This window comes from Malaya genurostris, chromosome 2 (genome assembly GCF_030247185.1).
Source record: "Malaya genurostris strain Urasoe2022 chromosome 2, Malgen_1.1, whole genome shotgun sequence".
NCBI classification, from domain to species: domain Eukaryota; kingdom Metazoa; phylum Arthropoda; class Insecta; order Diptera; family Culicidae; genus Malaya; species Malaya genurostris.
Genome location: NC_080571.1, coordinates 225,553,064 through 225,577,545, shown reverse-complemented (window position 1 = coordinate 225,577,545; position 24,482 = coordinate 225,553,064). Strand labels below are relative to the sequence as shown.

The 24,482-nt window shown below is 37.7% G+C and overlaps 1 protein-coding gene across 1 annotated transcript in view; it reads left to right on the top strand.

Annotated features, from left to right (window-relative positions):
* Nucleotides 1-2,304: 2,304 nt before the first annotated feature.
* The window catches only part of LOC131427817 (uncharacterized), a 35,829-nt gene continuing 13,651 nt past the window's right edge, over nt 2,305-24,482 (top strand). The window contains exons 1-12 of the mRNA XM_058591347.1: nt 2,305-2,438; nt 3,141-3,310; nt 17,383-17,427; nt 17,486-18,096; nt 18,163-18,207; nt 18,264-18,667; nt 18,750-18,884; nt 18,940-21,307; nt 21,369-21,700; nt 21,764-21,974; nt 22,031-22,386; nt 22,441-24,427. Coding sequence (XP_058447330.1) covers nt 3,214-3,310; nt 17,383-17,427; nt 17,486-18,096; nt 18,163-18,207; nt 18,264-18,667; nt 18,750-18,884; nt 18,940-21,307; nt 21,369-21,700; nt 21,764-21,974; nt 22,031-22,386; nt 22,441-24,427 — 6,591 coding nt within the window. The 5' untranslated portion in view covers nt 2,305-2,438; nt 3,141-3,213. The remainder of the gene's footprint in view (nt 2,439-3,140; nt 3,311-17,382; nt 17,428-17,485; nt 18,097-18,162; nt 18,208-18,263; nt 18,668-18,749; nt 18,885-18,939; nt 21,308-21,368; nt 21,701-21,763; nt 21,975-22,030; nt 22,387-22,440; nt 24,428-24,482) is intronic.

Genomic DNA, 24,482 nt, shown 5'->3' with positions numbered 1-24,482 from the left:
TAGCGTGTACGGGAGAACCAGAACGCCGGTGCAAGCACAAATGTCTGTTACCGCTGTTTGGTTTGTATGATCACGGTGCTGCGGTTGAGTAAAATCATAGCCACTTAACGGTAGTGTGGCAGAAAGAATAAGTGAATTTCAATGGATTGAAGTTTAGTTGAAAAGACATGCATCTTATGTATTCAACATACAAAACAAATCGCCAAAATCATTGGAAAAATCTTGGAAACCCACAAAAAATCGCGCTTCGGAATCTTTGAGCAGGTTGAGAAGTTTGTTTTATTGTTTTTATTCGTAGCTGCCTATCTTTCCGACATTGTGGGTAAAACGCATTACAAATACGAGAAGGATCCCGAATACGCGTCTCAAACAGAGTGATGAACATATAGATGACCGTTTGCTGGATAAATGCCAACACCAATTAAAGAGAAACTGGAGAAGAAGGTGAACATGTCTGTCGTCTTTTTTCAGACAAAATGATATTTCACTAGAGCTGTTATACTGGCTAAATCGAGCTATTATATCGCTAAGTGCTGAAAAAATCTAACGTTTCATCCGATTACGAAATAACGATCAGTAATAAAAGAAAATCGAAAGAAATTTCGGGGAAAAAGTGTCAACGAATCCAACATTTTGGGCAGACAAGAGCTGGACAGCAGAATACCTTATGATCAAAAAAGAACCGGAATTTTCATTTTAAAATTCCCGCGCTTGTCCAATCGGTAAACTTTTATTCTCTCAACGTTGGCAACACTTTTATACACATTCTGTCAAATTTTGACGCATATCGTACGATTATTTGTTGTTTGGCGTCTATACAAAGAAGTTGAAAAATTTTCGTGTGGTGATTTTTATTATGGATGAAAATTTAGAACAACGTGCGTGCATCAAATTTTGTGTTGCAAATGGATTTAAGTGTTCCGAAACGTTGAAAATGTTAGAAAAGGCCTTTGGTGAATCGTGTCTAGGAAAAACACAAGCATACGAGTGGTATAAACGCTTCAAAGGTGGTCGTACAAGCTTGGATCATGATGAGATCCCTGGCCGCTCAACAACATCTGTTACTGAAGAAAACATTGAATCGGCGAAGCAAATCGTGTTGCAAAATCGTTCTGTACCGATTAGAGAGATTGCTGTGTTGTTGGGCATCTCTTATGGATCAGCCGAACACATTTTAACTGATGTTTTGGGTTTGAAACGCGTCGCTTCTCGGCTGGTGCCAAAAAAGCTGAATTTCATTCAACAACAGCATCGTGTTGATGTGGCCAAAGAGATGATTTCCAACGCAGATAGTGACCAACCAATATCATCAACCAAGCACCGTACTCTCCAGATATGGCCCCGTGTGACTTTTTCCTCTTCCCCAGACTCAAATTGCCATTGCGGGGAACGCGTTTTAAGACCATAGAGATCATAAAAGAGAATTCGCTGCGTTAACTAAAGGCCATACCTTCGGCTGCCTAGAAAACTTGTATGGAAAATTGGATCAAGCGTTGGCATGCATGTATTGCCGCAGGAGGAGAATACTTTGAAGGCGATAATAAAGAAATTTATTGAAAATTGAAATTTTGCGTTTTTTCAATAAAATTCCGGTTCTTTTTTGATCATAAAGTATATTTTTTATTTTCGAATTTTAATGCGAAGAGATTTTTATTTTGGTTTAACCAAAATTTTGCAATAAATAATACACCAAACAAACTTACTAAATACATTAAATTACGATCAAGTGAGAGTATTAATCGGTCCAGCAAACGTTTTTTTACAAAAATTATGCGACTTCAGAACCATGCATTTGTACAAAAGTGGAATCCTTGCGTATACAATGGGGTAGTGTACGGCTTCTCGTTGGTAAAAGCTTGTCAGTCTAAGCGAGATATATGACTGAACTAGTAATAATTGTTCGAAATCTAGTAACACTTTTTCTCCTAGAACAGTACAGAATGCTGTACATTAAAGTGATTAAAATATAACAGCAATATTTTCGTTACACTGTCAATAGCTAATAAATTGTATGAAAACCCTATCTAATAGCTGTTATCAGTGACATCCCTTGTGCCAGACGCTGAGAAGCCAATAAACTCAACGAACCCGAAACCATGTGCTTCGGTGTCAACGTAGACTGAATCATTCCATACTAAAACAAATTGATCACTCGGTTCATCCTCCTAATCAGTTGCAGCGGCTTCGAGGTTGGGATGCTGGGATTGTATGTACACAAGACCTTTGACATTGGTTCGCTGATAACGAGCTCATCATTATCTGCCGGATGAAGCAAAAGACTCTGTAATTTTGCCAGTTTGGTCTTATATTCGGTTCGATTCGGTTGTGTTCTCTTCAGGCTCTCAACTGGACAGTTAAAGTGGATTAAGTGGTGCTTTACAAATTATCCAGTTCTTGAGCAATACCGGATACCGTGCGGTGCAGTGGCTTATTTCTAGGTATTTTCCTAGTTAGTACGAGGAAAAATCAAATAATGTGAATGTTTTGAAAAAAAAATCAGTAACGTGTAAAAGTTGATTACGTAACCAACAATTGCTCGAATCTATTTCAGAAAACATTTGAAATTTGCACAAAGGAGTAACCAGAATCAAAAAGATGTGAGAAAATAAGTCGCACACAAAATACTAGCACATATTGAAATATGCGACTAAACGTATATTTATACTTAAACTGTGTTGAACTGTTTTAAATTTAGTTTTTAAATGGCTTTACTATGGTCGTGCGTTATGTTGTACGTATATTTATTCATTAAGTGTTGAATTGTGCACAGAAAATGTTTTTTAGTGTGTAAGCTGTCCGCCATATTGAAATTGGATGGGATTCCAACTCACAGTTTTCAAAGTTTCAATAACTAAATGCGGCGATAAGCAATGAAACATCGACCCAATGCGTCGTACACATCGGATTATCAACAAAACGTGCAAAAGGAAGCACGATTAACGTTCACGTCAGTCGAATAATGTGCAATAGAGAAGAAACAAACACACGTTGCAATAAGCAAGCGTGTCAGTGATAAGTCAGATTATTTGTCTGGTTATATTGAATGATCTGTTCTGAAAATATGTTTATTCAATTCAAAAATACATTTGTCTGATAAGATGTGGTATTATGTCCTACTCAATGAATGAATCTTCCCGCAGGCGCCGTTCTAAGGATGGGAAATGAGCTAATGTGCCGATAGTATTATTCATCAGCGTGGATTGTAGTAAACTGATGATTAACGAATTCGCCATGAAGAAGCTGAAATATTTACCAGTGTTATTCGTGCTAGCCGTAATATTTTCCGGCAGGATAGATGCAGAGAAAAGAAGTAAGTGAAAGTCGTAAAACAGTATGTAGGACTCAAGGATAAAATATTAGGTGTATAACTTTGCTTTCGCCGTTTTTTTCCAAAATTTAAAGCTTTATTGCGAAAAAGTGCTTACAGATGTATTATTCAAAGTATTGTCCGTCGCTAGTGACAACTTTCTCCCATCTTTCCGGAAATTTTCGGATCCCGGCTCAAAAAAAGGAGTCCTTTTTTGACGCTATCCATGAAGCAATCCATTTTTCCAACTCTTCGAAGGATTGAAAATGTTGATCTGCTAGGCCGTGTGACATCGAACGGAATAGGTGGAAGTCAGGAGGAGAGACATCTGGGGAATACCGCGGGTGGGGCAAGACTTCCCATTTCAGCGTTTCCAGGTACTTTTTGAATACTTTTACGACGTGAGGCCGAGCATTGTCGTGTTGGAGGATGACTTTGCCATGTCGCTCTTGATACTGTGGCCGCTTTTCTTTTAGCGCGCGACTAAGGCGCATCAGTTGCGTTCGGTAGCGATCTCCTGTGATGGTTTCACCCGGTTTTAAGAGCTCGTAGTAAATTGTTATTCGTCTTTGAAGGTTGTTTCTCTTCCACCATCATGTTTGTCTTCGACATCGAAATCACCATTTTTAAAACGTTGAAACCACTTCCGACACGTTCTTTTACTCAGAGCAGCATCACCGTAAGTTTCTGAAAGCGTTCGATGCGCTTCAGTTGCATTTTTTTCGAATTGTAACAGAAAAGTAAAACTTCCCCCAAATGGCGAGAATTGGGCACATAAACAGACATTTTCGAGCGTGAATAATACGAAAACAAGAACAACTGTCACTAAAACGGCGATGACAATTCGTTAGGCGCTGTACACACTCACTTTAAAGGCATTATTATCTATGTATTTTAACCAGCCTCAGCCGGTACAGCCACCTATCGGAAAACGGCAGAAGCAAAGTTGTACACCTGATATATTTAAAGTAATTACTGCAAAACTCCTTTTTTGAATAAAAAAAAAAGTCGATTCATTCAGTGCAGCAGTTCAGAGCCTGTCACATTTATATCTGAGCTACCTCTAATGATACGATGAGAATTCACGTCACTGCGGATTATAAGTGGTAAACCTCATATTAACTGTCTGTGCCACCAATAGTCAGTCGAACTGTAACTGGTTGTGAGCTCAGATATAAAGAAATACTTCAATTATACTATTTGCAAGTGTGCATGCTCTAGGCATTGCACGTGGATATGTCATACCATTAATGTTTTTTTATTCAATAATATGATATAATTTTAAGGCACACTGCTTAAGCTCTAAGATGCCAAGGGTATTTTCTAATCTTAATTGACGACTAACTTGAAACTAGAACAGTATCATTATGTAATGTAGTATCGGGGTCGCGGATTCTCGAGAATCCAGCTTTCAGCAGGCGATCGGTAGTGGCCGGTGAATTGTATATAGTATGAGAGTCTTCCAGATCAATGTTGGCCGCATCCTTCGGTCCGTGTGGGTCCGCGGGAAACACCCCCAGGCTACGAAGGCCCGCATGCTGGTCATCGACTGGAGCGGCCTATACCATTAATGTTGAAACTAACGAAGGTAGTGATTACACCAAAGCTGTACAACACAATTGGAAAAATCGTGTAAATTTACGTCTCCATAGATGTACATAAAAGGAGCGTTCACTTAGATTTACATCTCAAAGCAAGTAAAAATAAATCATATCATTAACCTCCCCACTAGTTTAGCTGAACCTGACACCAAAACAGACACAATATTTGTTTTTACATGTTAAAAGATGTAATACTCTGTCATCAAAGAAATTACGGCATACTTTAAATTAGGTCAAATGTGAGTTTCATTTTTTCTTAAAGTGAAGCTTTACTTTCCTGCAGTCAGAAGAGTTTCATAGTCATTGTATGTTTGTGATGGAAATTGATTTGGTCTACTTTATTCATTATGAATCAGAGTATGGTATGTAATCTAGGAATATTTCAAAGATTTAGATTCCAGTAATTGTGGAATGCTATTCCAAATTCTTGCCTTTACGCCTAGGAAAAATTGTGTTCTATGCAGGCGCGGCATCATATCATCATGATCCAAGCTTGTACGACCACCTTTGAAGCGTTTATACTACTCGTATGCCTGTGTTTTTCCTAGACACGATTCACCAAAGGCCTTTTCTAACATTTTCAACGTTTCGGAACACTTAAATCCATTTGCAACACAAAATTTGATGAACGCACGTTGTTCTAAATTTTAATCCATTATAAAAATCGCCACACGAAAATTTTTCAACTTCTTTGTATAGACGCCAAACATGAACTAATCGTACGATATGCGTCAAAATTTGACAGAATGTGTATAAAAGTGTTGCCAACGTTGAGAGAATAAAATTTTACCGATTGGACAAGCGCGGGAATTTTAAAAGGAAAAATTCCGGTTCTTTTTTGATCATAAGGTATGATAATAATTTATGATAATTATGATTATGATATGATAATAATATGTACTGTGTCCTCACGCACTTCCGAGGATGAAAAACTATTGTCCCGAAGGATCATGGTTAGAATCGCACTAGAACTTACAATCGGTAACTGCTTAGGAAGATATTGTACCAGCAAACAGCCAAATAGAACTGAATATACAACCACGAACTATAAAATTCCAAGCAATTCTCACGTGGTGCCTGGATTTATACTAATAGACGAACAATCTTATATAAAGACCAGGGACAAAGTTTTCCCAGTCTGGCTCGAAGAAACGAACCCACCTTTTGTAGATAGATTTTTACTTATCTAACACCAAGTTGGTGCGTTTTGATATACATTTAAATAGTGTAGAAATCACTTAAACGATGGCTGAATTCCGATTAGACTAAACAAATTCGCAGCTGTGTGCAACATACTAGAGATTGTTTGAATTCGTTCAGTATTAACGGAAATATCAATAATAGCTGGTGCAACTCGTAGTCATATAACATGCTAACAAAAACATACGTTCCAAATGAAAAATTTATCTGTGAGAATATAATAAATTTATTCTAACTTAATTCGTTCCAGCGAGATAGACTGTGTAACGTAATTCAGTTTCATACTCAACCAATAAAATAAGCAAAGCATCACACAGGTTATTACACTTCAATGACAGTAACTTGTATGAAATAAATTCATGGGACAAGTTGAGAACATACACAGATAAAAATATTTTGGTAATTTACATCTATTTTAATGCACATATTTGGAGCATGAAATTAAACATAAAGTTACTTTGCAGTTCTGTACGTTTCGATATAATATGAACGCAAAACTAAGCGTTAATTGAAAGATACAGTTATATTGATTGAAAACCCAATGCAATCCCATTTAATTTTGCATCGATGATTGTTTCCAATCAAACTTTCGATTCAATTGATGTCTATTTAATATTACTATAGATTTAAATGTCGTAACTTTCATCATTTCTTTCTGTGTAGAAACGTGCACTATAACTGCTATGTTACATGAAAAGTTCTCAGTAACGAATATTTGATTTGATCCAGTGCACATCAGTCCCAATGAAAATATAAGTTTGTGTCAAGTTACAATTTTTAATTCAATAATTACAATTTGTTAATGTTCCATTTTTCCATTCAACATTAATGACCAAAGTTAGGAATCCGATGATGAGAACTAAAATATAGAATTGAATCTTGTTTAAACTGACTATATCTACTCAAAATCTATGTACTATTCGATAATTATAGTGAAGTGGATCATTGTACTTATTGAAAACGTGCAAGCCTTCGATATTTTGGGTTTCAGAACATCGACTTACACAATAATATTCATATTTTTATCCCCGTCATATGAAATTTAGTGCTGAAAAGTCGAAATGTGTTCAGATAGGTTTTTTTTTGTGATTAATATTAGTTTTTCATAAACCAAAGGTAAAACAGTTGACCAAACGTAATGAATAAAAATGCATTTTTTGAAATTTAATGAATATTTCATTCACTGGTCATAATGGTAGTCATTCCCATAAGTTTTTCCTTGCATACACTGCTGTGACAAAGCGTACAAATATTCTCTCTGGTAGAATGTACTTCCCACACGGAGAACCCGCAGATCACAAAATTACAATATTACAATTGTTGTTTTACGCCCTGGTTGTTTCAACTAATATATTGTTGATTTAACAAACATATCTGTTGATTTTGTCATAACCATTCAGGTAAACGAAATTGCTGTCACTTGGCGGAGAACGAATACAGCAAAACGCAAAACAAAAATTCTCTTCATTTCACCCGAAATGTTTCATATTGAAAATTTTCAATGGCAAATGAACGTTATTTATGTCAGTTACGTAGTGGCCGTTTCATGTAAGTGTAAGTATGCAGAAGAATTTTAAAACAAATTTTCCGTATATTAAACAGATATTCCTATAGTATAAATGTTTCAATTTCATCTGAGAATAATGTATTTTTGGACAATTCAGAAGAAACAACTAATATTTTAGTTGTTTTGTGATCGCTGGCTTTTCCGTGATCAGCACTCAAATTTCACGAACAAATTGCAAGCAACATACTTTTTCGCGAGCATGGCGCCCTCAGGCGAGTCCGCATCGAATCTCGTACATAGAAGAAGGGGAAAGAAAAGGTAAATTTGTGCGCATTCGTAGTTGAATTGAAGACTGATTTCTCTATAAGCTAAAAGAATGTGATGTAATTCGATGGTTAGTTCATTTCCAATGACTGAATAAATGGTTAAAAAACTGAGACACTTTTCCCTTTCATGCGTACAGGCAGACCCTATCAGCTTGGAGCGAAATCAATCTTCAGTTCAGCAACGCCATCGCACGACATCACATTCAACATATCATGTCAATTGTATGGGTGCGCAGTTTTGCTATTTTGGCGCGCACGAATTTGACATTTCTTTCCCCTACTTTTATGTACGAGATGCGATGCGGACTCACCTGAGGGCGCCATGCTAGCAAAACAGGATGTTGCCAATAATTTGTTAGGGGAAATGTGAGAGCTGGATATCTTGTTAATATGATGTCTTTGGTACAAGTCACTGCTGGGCAGAGATGGCATTTCACCAGAGTTATACACGCTAGAGTCAGATTTTTGCCACACCGAGGATGAAAAAAACGAAGCACCGCACAAAGAGGAAGGCGCACTTCTTCTCAGTGTCGAATAGACAGCATTTGAGTGTGTGCTTGTGGTTAAAGCAGCTGGCGCGAGTGAAACACATTCTCTTCGCATGAATCGCTCACACGCGCTCTCGTCTAAATACACCCAAGTGACCACTGGCGCGTGATTGTGAGCGAACACTTCTGTGAACTTCAATTAATAGAGAGTAGATCTGGCCTTGCTATGAAAAATTTGGAAGGAAAACCGGAAATTTTACGATAAATTGTTTTATTTTGCTGATTTTGCGTGTCCACGCTTCATCTACGAAAACCATACAGCAGAGTGCTCACCGGCGTGTACACCTCTGTGAAAGTATCTGCATCCTCCTCAGAGAATTTATTAGCTAATGCTCTAGCACTTTGGTGCGATTCAGTGGAAGAGGTAAAAGGAAATAAACAAACGCACTCATGATGCGTGCACACTTACACAACAGTGGTGTATAAATGTGAAAGAGAAGAGCTCTCGTTGAAGTTGTCAGTGCGAGGGGAGAAATTTTGCTTGCTCTTCGTCACACAGAGGAGATAGACATCTCTGCTGCTGGGAGTGTGTCAATTAAACTTTAAACTTAATTAAACTTCAGGAATCAGGAATCAGAACTAATTGGGTCAAGTGGCACGTTCCCCTGATTATTGGGAGAGTTGTGCCTTGCGTGGCTTCTCATCATTCAGCATTCCCGGAAGAATGCAGAACGATTCGCAGTATGTATGTATGTATGTATGTAGAAGTAAATTAGACACCCCATAAGGGATGCCAAACAATTTGCTAAATCTAAATTAAGGTCAACACAGAAAAGATTTATTCACTCCAGAAAGAACGATGAACCTCTCTGACTCCACACCGGGTGAGAAACAATAGAATATCCTTTAATTTCAGCTCCGCATACACAGACTCAACACCATGCATGGAGACCCAAAAATCCGGATACGTAGTTGGGTCAATGCGGGACAGTCACATATCAGATGATATGAAGAACCGTATTCGAATTTACACAAATCACACGAATAATACTCAGCACGCTGAATAGTAACCTTATGATTACAACACTCTCCATCCAAGAACACTTCTAAGTTCTCAAGGACAATAATGTGCTAATATTTTTGGACTTGTAGAAGGTTAACTCTGTTCTAATGGAGCATTTCTAAATATAAATAAAATATCTATCAAAACACAGTCTCTCTCTGAAGTTTGAAGTGAAATTTGAAGATTTTAGATGAACATGAAGATAACATACAAATAAAATGAATTAATTCAATTTGAAGACATTAAAAGCATTCAATGATAACAATATTTTCTAGACATGTTATCATTACGACGCTAGTTACACGAGAGGACAATCTTTAAATATTTGCGTCATTGCACGTTTACATTAATTAACCCACGCATGGAAATATTTCGAAATTAAGTTCCATGAACAATATGAATGAACAATTGGGCCGCCGAGAGGGGGGATGCCTCCCGGGCCCGGACTTTTTAGGGGGCCCGTAAATTCGAAGATTGAAAATTTTTTGTTGTTGCTCATAATGGGACATACCTTGGGACCTTTTTGCTTTTCTTATATAGAAAGGCTATGCAATCACTGTGAAAATCGACTTTTTTACCGAGGCCAGGAGGGCCGAATGTCATATACCATTCGACTCAGCTTGACGAACTGAGCAAATGCCTGTGTGTGTGTATGTAACAAAAATATGCACTCACTTTTCTCAGAGATGGCTAAACCGATTTTCACAAACAAAGATTTAAATGAAAGATCTCATAGTCCCATAGTCTGCTATTGAATTTCATTCCGATCCGACTTCCGGTTCCGGAGATATAGGATGATATGTACCAAAAAAGTGAAAAAAATATGCACTCACTTTTTTCAGAGATGGCTGAACCGATTTTCACAAACTAAGATTCAAATAAATGGTATTATGGTCCCATAGCTTGCTATTGAATTTCATTTGAATGTGACTTCCGGTTCTGGAGTTATATGGTAATATGTGAAAATTTGAGGAAAAGCTTACACTCAATTATCGCTGAAACAACTCAATCGATTTTTGCAAACTAGGATTCAAATGAAAGGTCTTATAATATCCTAAAAATTTGTGGAACATTTTATCAAGATCCGACTTCCGGTTTCGGAACTAAAGCGTGGTAAGTGGAAAATACCAATTTTATTAGTATTTTTCCACGAACGATGGTTAAAAACAGGTGCAAATCCCATAAAACTGTCTGATAAATTCTTCTAGTTTGCAGAGCTTGTTAGTTTGTGGGCATGAAAACTTAATTCGGCACCCTCTTTTCCTGTTCCGATAGCACCGAAAGTGGAGAAGAAACACTCCTAAAACTAAATTCACTTCGATGTTTCTGCGATGCTTGAACCGATTTTCACAAATCTTGATTTGAATTAAAGTTCATACTGTCTTTAAACATACTGTGAAATTTCATCCGGATCCGACTTCCGGCTCCGCAGTTACAGAGCGATGAGGGTCAAAGTTTTCAAATCGCCATATAGAGTGACAATATGTAAAACACAGAAAGAAGAAGAAAACACAAAACGAGCAAGGCGTGCTTTGTTCTATTTCGTACACGTTGTGTAGTGATGTCAATAATAATAATAATAATAATAATAATAATAATAATAATAATAATAATAATAATAATAATAATAATAATAATAATAATAATAATAATAATAATAATAATAATAATAATAATAATAATAATAATAATAATAATAATAATAATAATAATAATAATAATAATAATAATAATAATAATAATAATAATAATAATAATAATAATAATAATAATAATAATAATAATAATAATAATAATAATAATAATAATAATAATAATAATAATAATAATAATATTAACAATAATAATAATCCTATTACATGTTTCATGCTGTTTAGCTTGACTTACATATGCAGAAGTAACAGAAGCGCAGGTTCGTTTCGTTTGTTAGATTTCGTTTAATTGGTTTAATCGAAATAGAGCATGAGATATAAAGTATAGGTTTAACTACGTTCAAAACTGTTCTAATTTGTAGGTCATATTTGTTGGTAGTAAACGAACCTACTTCGGATATTCCGTTTATCTGAATCCGGTTTCGGAAGAATTGGAAATAGTGATCAAAAACTGCAAAAAGAATCTAACTTACTTTCTTGGAGATGGCCAAATCGATTTTCACAAACTTATAGGTTCAAAAGAAAAGTCTTACAGTTTCATACGGAATTCCTTAATTTGTTGTGGATACAACTTTCGGTTCCGGAACTACAGGGTAAACAGGTTTTATAGAGTTTGTGAGATCAGATCCGAACAAATTATCCTATTTCTATTCAATAAACAGTTTTTTTTAAATAATTATTTATTGGAATATGAGTAAAAATTAAATTATTTAAATTTAAATTGGGTGTTCAGACACAAGTGGTGACTTTTCAGCCTTATTATATATATATATATATATATATATATATATATATATATATATATATATATATATATATATATATATATATATATATATATATATATATATATATATATATATATATATATATATATATATATATATATATGATTTGGTTGTTACCATGAGGACATCATTTGCTTCCGCAATTCTGAGATTTTTGTGTAGGGAAAATTTTAAACCTACTTGTATTGTGTAATGGGGAGAAGGAACTTATATACTAACTTACTAACTAATACAAAGAGCGAATCGATTCAATTGAAGATTGCATCGATTTTTGTCGGAATTCAATAAACAGTTGTTTTTGCGAATTTCACGATTATATTTATGATGTAATGAGTAATATGAGAAAGGCATCATTACACCACTAGGTGGATTAAAATAGGTTTTTTTTGCTCGTTCAATCCTCCAATGTAGAGATGTTTTCGAATGGGGGCCCGTATTGAAATCCCCCGGGCTCGATTTTTTCTCTCGGCGGCCCTGCACCCCGCCCTTTTTGAGCTCAAAAGATTACGAGCAGCGGCACTTCCGATGACCAGCATGCGGGCCTTCGTAGCCAAGGGGTGTTTCCCGCAGACCCACACGAACCGAAGGAAGCGACCATAGATATTTAACAACACCATCTGGAAGACTGATGCAATTCAATTCATCGACCACTGCCGATCGCCAGCTGAAAGCTGGATTTTCGAAGATCCGAGACGACATAATCTAATGATACTATTCTAGTTTTAAGTTAGTCGTTAATAAGGATTAGAAAATACCCTTGGCATCTTAAAGCTTAAGCAGTGCACAGAAAAAAATAATGAATTTTACAGGTGACAGAAATCTACAAACGATATAATTCACAACTACTAAATTTTTAAAATGACGCAATATTCCATTCGCATAGAATTTTACATGCTCCGAGTGTAATTTGCCCTCGGCTACCAAGTGCCACTGTATGGATTCATATTTATCAATTATTCAATGAACAGAAAAGAGCTCTGCGGTCCAGTCGAGTAACCGACGTGCTTGTGATCTGATGTTTCTCGGTTCAAGTCGCGCTGCTGCTATCGATTTTTTGTTTTTTATTTCATTCGAATTCAAGACATGTAATTTTCAAATCACATAATTTTCCATATTCTTGAATATAAATTTGTATGACAAACGACGCTCCATTTATGTGCATCTTATAAGATGTAAAATCACAAGATTTTTATCGAACTGTGTGGGCCTAAAAATATATTATATTAGGAGAGATTTTCCTCAAGCTAGTAACAATTGTCGGTCGTACAACCGCTATCTCTACTCTAAGCACGTACAAAAAACTTAATCCAATCTTAAACGAAATCCGAAGAAAATTTGGTCTTTTGTTAATAGCAAACGCAAAGGAAACGGACTTTCTTCCAGCATGTTCCTTGAAAATGAAACATCGAACACTCTAAGAGGCACCTGCAAGTTATTCGCACAACACTTCTCGCGAGTATTCAATACAGACTCGGCCTTCAAAACGTTCCATATAATGCGATAAATATTGCAAACATTCGATTTTCTGATGAGGATATTATGGTGGCAATATGTAAGTTGAAATCCTCAACATCAGCTGGGCCAGATGGAATCCCGTCTATCGTATTGAAAAGATGTTCAAGAGCATTGTGTGCGCCCCTCAGACTAAATTTCAAAAAAATCATTGTCGCAGTCACGGTTTCCTGCGTGCTGGAAAAAATCATATATGTTCCCGATCTTCAAAAAAGGAGACAAACAAAATATTGCCAATTACCTAGGTATAACTTCTATCTGTGCTGGAACAAAGCTGTTAGAGATTTTAGTGGGGAACGTTTTATTCCGTGAAACAAAGACATATATTGCTAATGATCAGTATGATTTTTATACAGGCAGATCTACAATCACTAACTTGACACAATTATGTTCACTTTGTATTCAGAACATTGAAACTGGATCACAGATAGATACAATATATACGGACCAGAAAGCTGCGTTTGACCGTGGCTTAAATCGTATCTCGTAGGCCGAGTTTTATCAGTGAAGCTAGGAAATGTCTAGTCACACAACTTCATTAACTCATCAGGTGTTCCTGAAGGAAGCAATCTCGGACCATTGCTGTTTTCATTATTTTTTAATGACATTTCTCTTGTCATTCCACCAGGATGCAGACTTATGTATGCGGACGATTTGAAACTGTTTCTTGTTGTGCAGTGAACAGCTGATTGCATGGAACTTCAGCAGCACCTAAACAATTATTGTGAATGGCGAAATCTCAACCTCTTAACTATAAGTGTGTCCAAATGCTCTGTGATTTCTTTCACACGTAAGAATAGTCTGGAACTACACTATTTCTGGGGAAACACATGAAAGAGTAATTGTTTTCAAAGATCAGGGTGTGCGTCTTGATTCTCAGCTCTTCTTCAGACTTCATTACTCACATATAATTGCTCAGGTAAATAGAAACCTAGGTTTCATTATGAGGATCGCCAAAGAGTTTACTGATCCATACCGCTTGCGAGTTTTATTTATGCGTTAGTACGGTCTACCCTTGAAGCCTCAGTGCATATTTGGTGTCCTTATGCCAATGTTTGGATCAATAGAATTTAAGCAGTACAATCACGATTGCTACGATCTCTGCCATGACGTAATCCGTCAGAATTTCCACCATACATTGAGCGCTGTCGCCCGCATAGCGTTTTGGCTACCTGGGCAGCCATGGTCGTCAGACGGCTACCAAAATTGATTCAGTGACGGTTGTCAAATCCAATTTCACAAAACAAAGTCGCCTGTATCTAAGTTAGCCGAGCGTTTTCATCTTCTCACCTTTGCTGAAAATGTCAAAGTTTTCAATGTGGAAAAATCCTGGTGGATACAGTTGTATCGTTTGAGTTGTATATCTGGCAGCGGTGAGGCAGTCGGTCACCAGAATGTCTGCCTGCCATATTTTACCAGCTAGCAGCGTTTAGTTAGCCATCTGGCAGCCATGCGTATGCGGGCGTTTGCCCGACATGGACACACTGAACAAACGACGAAATATACTCAGAGCTGTATTTATAGCGAAATTGTTCAATGGACAAACTGACGCCCCTGAGTTTCTCTCTCAAATATATAATAATATCCCACCAAGAACGCAAAGAGCGCCTTCTTGACTTTTCTGTAGCTAGTGTTGTTTTCAAAAATAGGCTTAAGAGACTTAAATAGAACTTAAATATTTTTTGGCACTGGCCAATGTTTGTACCTTTATTCGTAAGGCTAACCTCCCCCCCCTTGAAATTTTTTAACATTAAGTTCCATGAACAATAGCATACTTATTATATAAAAGTGCAAATAATTTGACAATTCATACTTCATTCCGTTTTGAAGTGTCACTATTGTGGATGACGCACTCTTCTTTCAAATTTTTGCGTTATCAAAGTTATTCTGTAGTATGACAACTCTCCTTCACATACGGTCAAAGTGATCTAAAAAACCATTTTCGTACTTGTTTGGAAACTTCAATCGCACCCACTATATTCACCAGACATGGCACTGTCTCATTATCATTATCGATTAGTGGATGTCAATGCAGGATGAAGGTTGCTTTAGAGGTGGTATCCATGAATTGTCAAAGAGATCGATTATTTATATGATATGAAGAAGCGCGCCTGGTGCATAGAATATCTTCACGGAAAGACCGAAATCAGCATTTTGCGAAAAAATTAGTTGATTTTCTGATTTTAGTTAGTTATTTTTTGAGACAACTAAAAAAATCTTACTTTTGCTAATTTAGATTTTTTATTTCTAGTTCTCTTAATAATAATAAAATATTTGTTGAAATGGCTATTTTTTTAGTTGAATTCACCAATTAAACGTGCTGTCATTTCTTAGCTAAGGCACACTTCATATCCATTCAACTAATTTTTTAGTTGAATTAGAGAAATAATACGTTGTTTTCAACCAACATAAATGGTTGAATTGGTTTCTGCAATATGGCGCTATATGGCGCTCTGTCACCGAAAAAACGTTAACACCGTAATGACTACTAGCCACTAGATGGCACACTACTACTGAAAAAATTTCAGTCGCGGTTATCTTTTCTATATTGGCAGGTATAAATACGATCTTGTATTGGAGAAAAAGACATAAGCGAAAGATAAACTTCTTCTTGAAAATTTTACTTCTAAATCGCTGTATTCTTCATTCGACTTCGCGAAATCGACTCTCTCACTGAAAACAAACAAAAACCGAATACAAGTAGTACACCGGACGGCGTAGCCCGGAATGTTAGAAGATACATAAAACATCGTTTGACGTGTACACTTAGAGTGCAACATTCGAAACTCACTTCACTGTTCCGCATAAAAACATTGTTACCCACAATCGCTTCAAATGCGCACAAATTCTGAATAAATACACTTTCCACTAAGAGTTTACGTCATTCTTACATATCGGTTTAGAAATTTATATATGGATATATCGTAACACATGCGAAAAAAATCTAAACAATTTGCAAGCAGTTTCAACAAGACTGTCTCTTTTAGCTTTTCAATGGATTGTTTTGCTTTGACACTTCTCATGAGTTTTTGGCTCATAAACTTGTTAATAAAACCAATTTCATTTTTGTATTCTTTATGCTGTCCTTCAGTAATGACGGTGGTAGATAAATAGAAACAAATTTTCTGATTTTAATAACGAAATTAGTTGTCAATGAGAATTTCGTGTTGGATTAAAATATTGCTGGTTTGTGTCCAGAATATTCACCAACTAAACACATTCTCTAAAAATAAAAGTTTTTTTCAGCAAACTCAATTTTAACTAATAATATAGTTATTTTAGAAATTTTGTTGTTAAAATCAACTAATTCAAAAACAGTAATACGAATTAGGCGCAGAGCTAATTTCGGTCGTTCCGTGTTCATTTTAACTGTACTGTTTCGTCCAACGTACAAGAAATTCGTCTAATTGAATATGTTGAAATGTTACTAAATCCATTAAAACCGTTGTCTGGGATCTGAAGTTTTCCAAGTCCGCGGCAAGAGTTTTCGGTATCGATGCTCGTTGATTTCAACAGATTAGAAAACTAATGTTTTTAGTTACCTTAGGTTATAATGATACTAAAAATTTAATCTCAAATTGCTTAGAATACTTCAGACATGAAGCAAAAATTATGTTTTCGATTGTAAATACACTCTTCTACCTAGCGCTTGAGTGGAAAGTAGAGATAGAGCGGAAGGACTGATGTGGTGCGTGTGATTGGATTGGAAGGTGCTGGTCGAGAGGTGGCTGAAACATGATCTATGTACACTGTAGCAACTCGGTACTGTTGTAGAACTGTGTCTATCGCAGCTCAAGGTAGCGAAAGTGGTATTCCTTCGTCATTGCAAAACCAGAAAATTATTTTGTTATCTCCATTACAATATTAGATTAAATTTCGCATTATAAAAACCGAAACAAACTTGATTGTAACATATATTACATATTATTTCTTTTCAGATCCCCTCAAAGATCCTCGGATATGCGGGCGACCATACTGTCAAGGTAATTGGTGGAAAATTTTACCAGTATTAAAATTATTCTATTGAAGCACAAATTTCAGAGAAAAACAACAAATTTAACTATCAGCACAACCGGCTCTACAAATATGACTACTCGATGTACGTTAAGACCGAATTTTCGGGCAGTGGCGAGAATTCGTCTGAGCTACATCTGATAGCGTCGGTGGAGATCGATTTTCCGAAACCGTGCCAGGGGATCATGAAGCTATACTCGATCGAGCTACGCGATCGCCCTTTACCGGTATCGGAGGAACAAGATTTTGAGTATGGAGCGGACTACGTTGAACCTCCACAGGAGGTTGAATTACATCCCAAGAGCGATATTATCTCAGAAGAGCTACAACGATTCGAGCTGCGTTTCGCATTTCACGATGGTCTCGTGAGCGAAATCTGTCACGAAACAGATGAATCGGTGTGGACGTTGAACTTGAAGCGTGGTATTTTATCATCGTTCCAGAATAGTATGCCACGATTCGATATCGACTTTCATACAGTCGAAACCGATGTATCCGGTGTTTGTGATGTGGCGTACATAATGAGTGGAACAAAGGAAACGAGTTTGTTGATCACTAAGACCAAGGATATTTCATCCTGTAAAAGACGATATAAAACTCACTCGTTGATTCAGTCAGTGCCATACGATTTCCGACCGGTAAGATACTCCAAGATAGCTGTCCAACCGACTCGTCTAATGTCTAATTCTTACAACATTTTTCAGGACTACGTCGCTTGGCCCGTTCTTAACTCTACAAGCTATTGTAATGTATGTTGCTAATGCGAAGGTCAAAATGCATCTGTTCATGATTATTTCCGTTACAGATATCAGTTGACAACTACATTTACAAGGAAGCAATTTGCTATGAGCGACATCAGTTGGTGCCGTTTTCGAATGATCGAGCAGGAGCCGTAACTGAATCTTATAGTAAACTTATCCTAGCGGACGAAGAGTCCTACACAACGGAAGAGAATGGCGGCACTGATGACTATGAGATTCAGAAACGTTCCACGCTAATATATGATCACACTCCGTCATTGCGTGATAGTCACGATGAGATTAAAGCTTCTCGAGAACTGTTGAAAAATCTGTGCCGCTTAGGATTCCCAGATATTCAACGTAGCTTTCCAGATGTATTTCTCAATTTTCTGTCAACGACGAGAGCGCTTTCATTCACGGCACTGTCGCAGATGTTGTATCGTGCCAAGAGTATTTGCGATAATGGGAAGTAAGTGATTCTAATTTGTCGGTGGTTATCATTTCGAAATGATAAGACAAAAAGCTTATTATATTTTTTCCCATTTTCACAGAAATCACGTTTTAGATAGTCTTCCATTCATCGCTAGTCCAGCGTCGGTTACTCTAATGAAAGACCAAATTGTTAAACAGCAAATTTCATCAGAACTTGCAAAGAAATGGATGGAATCCTTCGCATATCTTACGAGGCACGTAAAAATTACCCTCAGTTAATAGAACACTCAATTACCTACTCTTTTACAGACCAAACGAAGAAGTATTGAAGGCAATGTTAGAACTAATCGAGTATGGCAAAAGCATCGGGGAAAAAAGCTACATCTTGTCAGCCACGTCCGTGGTCCATACCTTCTGTACTATCTATGCCGAGTGCGGTAGCAACGACATGGTGCAGGATATTGTTCAATTTATAGAGACTGATCTTCTGGAAAGAATTCAAAGTGGATCAACTATGTCTCGAAAACAGCGAGAAAACATTATAGTTTCACTGAAAAGCCTGGGAAACATGGGAGTAATCAATACGGCTTTTTATCATGAACTGCGAGAAATAATCGAAATCACTGATCTACCTACGGAGATACGTCTGCAGGCGGTTTACGCTTTCAGGAGGCACGACTGTGCGAGAACGAAGGATTACTTCCTGAAATTGTATTCGAATTTCGAAAATGATGTGGAAATCCGCATTGCAGCGTATCTGCAGGCAATGCGTTGTCCGGACTATCTGTCAGTCAAACTGATCAAGCATGTGCTAAAGACGGAGGAAGTAAACCAAGTCGGATCTTACGTCTGGTCCCACCTGACGAATTTAGCTCGCAGTGCATCTCCAGTTCGAGTAGAAGCGCAAGGCTTGCTAGCTGATGATGATCTCGGTAAAAAATTCCGCATGGATTTCCGAAAATTTTCTAGAAACTATGAACACACTTTGTTTTTTGATGAGTTCAATTTCGGCATGACAACAGACGCAAATGTGATATTCAGTGCAAATTCTTACCTGCCTCGAACTGGATCATTGAACTTAACGGCCGATCTTTTTGGAGAATCGGTTAATTTTTTGGAGCTGAATGCTCGAGCAGAAGGTTTTGAAGATTTGGTTGAATCCATTTTTGGACCATCCGGCCCATTGAATACTAAAAAATTTAAGGAATATGCGTCGACTGTGACTTCGTTATTCGGTTCGGAATCCGAGGAAGACGAACAGGTCGGATATGATCCAATCAGTCCAATTCGAGCTAAGCGATACTCCAATAGTAGCATGGAGTTCGAACCACAACTGAGAAGCAAACGACAGGAAACGCGCAGTCCAATAGTAATTTCGAGAGATATTCATGAACAAATAGACAATATGGGATATAAAATGAAGTCTGACTTTAGGGATCCTCATGCATCGTTAGGCATCAAAGTATTTGGTAATGATCTTAAATACTTCACTATTGAGGGAATGGCTGAAACATTTATGGCAGCGGAAAAAATTAATCCATTAAACCTGTTGAAAACGTTACTTTCTGGCAAAGAAGTGTCGTACACAAGATCGGGGGTGTTTTTGGATACGTCCTACGATGTACCTTTGAGTACTGGTCTACCATTGGCACTGAGTATAATTGGTGCATCATCCGTTGACCTACGAATGTCTGGATCATTCAAGGCGGTTGACTTTTGGGAATCAACGCGGATCGTAGATCTGGAAGGAAAAATCAAACCTAGCATTTCAGCAGACATAATTGCTACAATGAAAACAGATTTTATTCATGCAGCCACTGGAGTCAAATTGAAAAGTAATTTCTATTCCAGTTCCGCTATTGAGGCTAAGGGGAAAATTCGAGGAAAACGATTAGTGTCATTCCAATTTAGTCTACCTCAGGATCACAACGAAATATTCAGCATTCGATCGGAAATGTTGGTGTTCGATGATTTCAATGAGATTCGCCAGAAAGGTATTGAGAGCCGTTACACGAACTCAACATGCACCTGGCCGGTAGTCGATCGGGCGATAGGGTTGAAACTTTGCGCCAATTACAGTTTACCAGATGTCAGCAACAATGATCAAGTCCCAAGTCTGATTCTCAGTGGTCCACTGTACATGGATATAAGCCTACAGAAAGCTGACCCAACTGCCAAAGTTTTTCTCTTTCAATATTCCTGGGACAGTCACGAGAACACGTCGGTAGGATCACTAATTTTTGAAACACCCAACTCTCAAATTCCACGTATTTTCATCGCAAACATCACAGCAGACTTGGAAGGATACGGTGTTTCGATGGGTTTCCGCAATGGCGAGATCTCTCATTCGGCTGTTGGTATCTACAAGGACAACAAGAACCAAAGACGTTTGGATATGTCGTTGAATGTGAATGATCGAAAATATCTGGCGCTGGAAATGGGATACAATAAAACTGAAATCAAGTATGGAATGATCTACAGTCCGTCTCTGTTTTTGTCGGTAAACAGTGAACGAATCGCTGGGATGGCCGGACAAATCAAAATGACCGACAAGAAGGGCATCAAGCAATGGGATTTAAGTCTACAGTTTGAAACCAAGCGAGTGCAGACGAAAGTAATAGGATTTATTCAACAAACACAAGCGTCTATCACAACCAAATTTTCGATGGATTACAGAGTAGGTGAAATTGAAATTTTAAGCATGATTCGATTGGTGGAATATTTTTTTCCATTTTCAGTTCATAAATGGACAACAAGAGCGTCTGACCTTGGGAGGAACGTTCGCGGATAGAAGTAATCGTGGACGATCGGAGTATCATGGATCATTCGAGTTGCGTTCGTCTGCTTATCCCAATTTTGACTTTGCTTCTACGCTGAAGTTTCTTTCAGCAATGGGGCATGTTGAGTGCAAACTAGAGTACAACAATGCCGCAGATTTGAAGGACCCGTACTTTACAACAACACTGCAGTTAATTTTCGCACGCTTCCATTTGGCAGAAGTTGGAAGGACAACCGCTTCCGCTGAGTTAACTAGACCACGTTCACACACGAATTTTAAAGCGATGATTAAGTAGGTTTCGTTGTTGATGCTAATGAAGTTCGATTTTTCACGTGTTTTTTGTTATTTTTTTAGACACGAACACAACTCTAACAAGGGCATCGAGCATAATGTTCTCTTATTACTGCGGTATGCTAAGGACAAAGACATTACAGCAGTGTTTTCTGTTTACATGCCACGAGCAATGTTGTTTGCCATTGATACAGCTGCCAACATAACAGTTCCCGGATTTGACTCTTGTACCGTGAACTTCAAAGTGAAGGAGAAAGCACGCAAAGAATACTACGTAATAGACTATTGAACCAATCACGAAAGTATTGAAAGCATATTTTATTGTTTCAGTTCGACTCGAACGCTGTGTGGTTCTCTGGTCACTCAATCGTGATCAACGGCTGGTATCAGGATCGTAGTTCATTCATAAAATCTTATCACCACGCCAAGTTGGAAGCCCAAAGTCCTTCATTTGGCGATGTAACCGCAGATGTTAAATACGTACGCGATGAGATCGAATATAAGTTTGAGATTCACGCAGAGTACGCCAAACAGCCGTATGGTTTAACAATTCGGCACATTCGAGAATCTGAGGATGGCACCAACACCTACGCAGGATTCCAGTGGCGTGATGCTTTATATTGGTTTTCGGCGATGATGAAATCTGCTCCCATCAAGGAATTGATATTAGAACTACATATTGACAAGTAAAATCTAAGAAAATTCCAATAGTGCTTTCTAAGCAACTGTATTCATTTCAGATTACGTGATATCAGTATAACACTGAAAGGATATTCTACGGACCTGAAAAGAGAAGTGGGTGTAGAGATGAAATGGGATGCCAACCGCGATCCTACTCAAAAACTGGTGATATCTGGCGAACTCAATACGCCTACGTATCGCACATATAACGGGCGTTTTATAGTATCTTATCCCAACAGAACCGTGAACGGCGTGTTTGATTTGAAAGCCATCGACCCCAAATACATCGCTAATGCTCGAATAGCGTGGAATACTTCGGAAGCAATCGAACTGAAGCTTGATGCAGGATCGGATGATGAGATACTTCGGAATATGTGGTTACTGTTTAAACTTATAACTCCGTTCGAAGGATGGCGTTATAACGCTCTCAACGGAGGATTTTACTTCAAGGACAATTTACTACAAAGTAATATTTCTGCAAACTGGGCCGAAAATCAAACACTTGGGTTGGCGTTGATGGGACTGTATCTATCCAATGATACGGATTTCAACTGTGAATTTAAAACAAAACTTCATAGCTCGATTGAACATGTTCCGACTATCAAGGTTCATTTGAAGCACAAATATGACATCAAACGAGTTGATACTGTTATTACCGTGAATCACACAGTAACCGACGAACCACCACATATATTCTCCGTATGGTCAGGTTGGCAATATGATCATGACGAAAAATATCGTAATATCTCCGGAACATTAGCTTGTGTAAGCCCGTTCGAAGGCTATAAAACGGGTGCATTATCAACAAAATTCTCCTTGAGCGAAAGTCGTGAGCTGCGTGGGGCGGCTGATCTCCAACTGGATGATGACAAGTATGAACTGGTATTGTTAGGTCATGTTCGTAATTTTGTAGATAATATGCTAACTGTGAACATAACATCATCGAACGAGAAATTTCGCAACATTCGATGTCGCTTTGGAATCAGCGAGAAAGAACGACATGCTGTAGCGGAAGTGATAACACCAAAGACTGCCCTAGGAGTTGAAGTTCTATTTGCGGTAGTGTCTGCTTACGACTTTGACATCAAGTTTTACTTAGCCACTCCGCTGAAGGACCTCGAAAAGGTAATTTTGCGAGGAAAATTCAAACAAGATAACGTGGACTTCCGTGCTGGACTCAACAATTTAGTTATCGGGTTCGTGGGTGTTTGGCGGAAAGCACACTTAAAAGACTTTGAATACTCCTATAAGATGTTCACACCACTACCGAAATTCGAAGAAAATGGACTCATACTGAAGTTGATTATGAACAAAGAAAAGAGTGAATATATAAATATGGAATTCAGCGGAAGATTCTCACAGTACAAATTAGGTATTAAAGCGGTTTCGGAACCTAAACCTAAATTATTGCGTCAGTTAGGAATGCAAAAGGCTTCCGAATTGCTCGATGAGTTCTTAGAAGAGTCTCCCGATAGTAAAGGTGCTGAAAGCTCATACGAAGATGAAGAAGAGGAAGATGAGGAGGATTTATTGAATTTAATTGGAAAAATCGAATTAGACACAATCGTTTGGCCTACCATTACCGGGACACTCGACCTTGAAGAATACAAATCGAAATATTACGTAACTGGAAAGCTAAACCTACCACAAGGCTATATAGATGTTTGGGATCGTTTCTGGCTAGAAGATTTAATGAACATGAAGAACGCTTTAAAGATAAAAACTCCGTTTACGGCCTTGAAAGAAGTACAGTCGGAATTCGAGCTGAGAATTCCTTACCCAACGGACAAGTTCACGGTCGGTTTCAATGTACTTGTGCGAAACATGGAGGAGTGGATTAACACTGGTTTCCATATTTACTACAACGTGTCAGTTGATGAATCAGACACGAAAACACATCACGCAATTGTAACCTTGATGACTCCACTGCAGAACTTGAAGAAAGTTCGCCTTCACGGTATTCTAGACGTCGAGGAACATGGGTATCGTGGGAATTTGACCGCTAAAACTACGACAACAGAAGGGTCGATAGCTCTCATGTTCGAGGTAAGCTTATCTGCATCTTTCTTACAGTTCATAACACCTGAGTCTCTAGATGGTA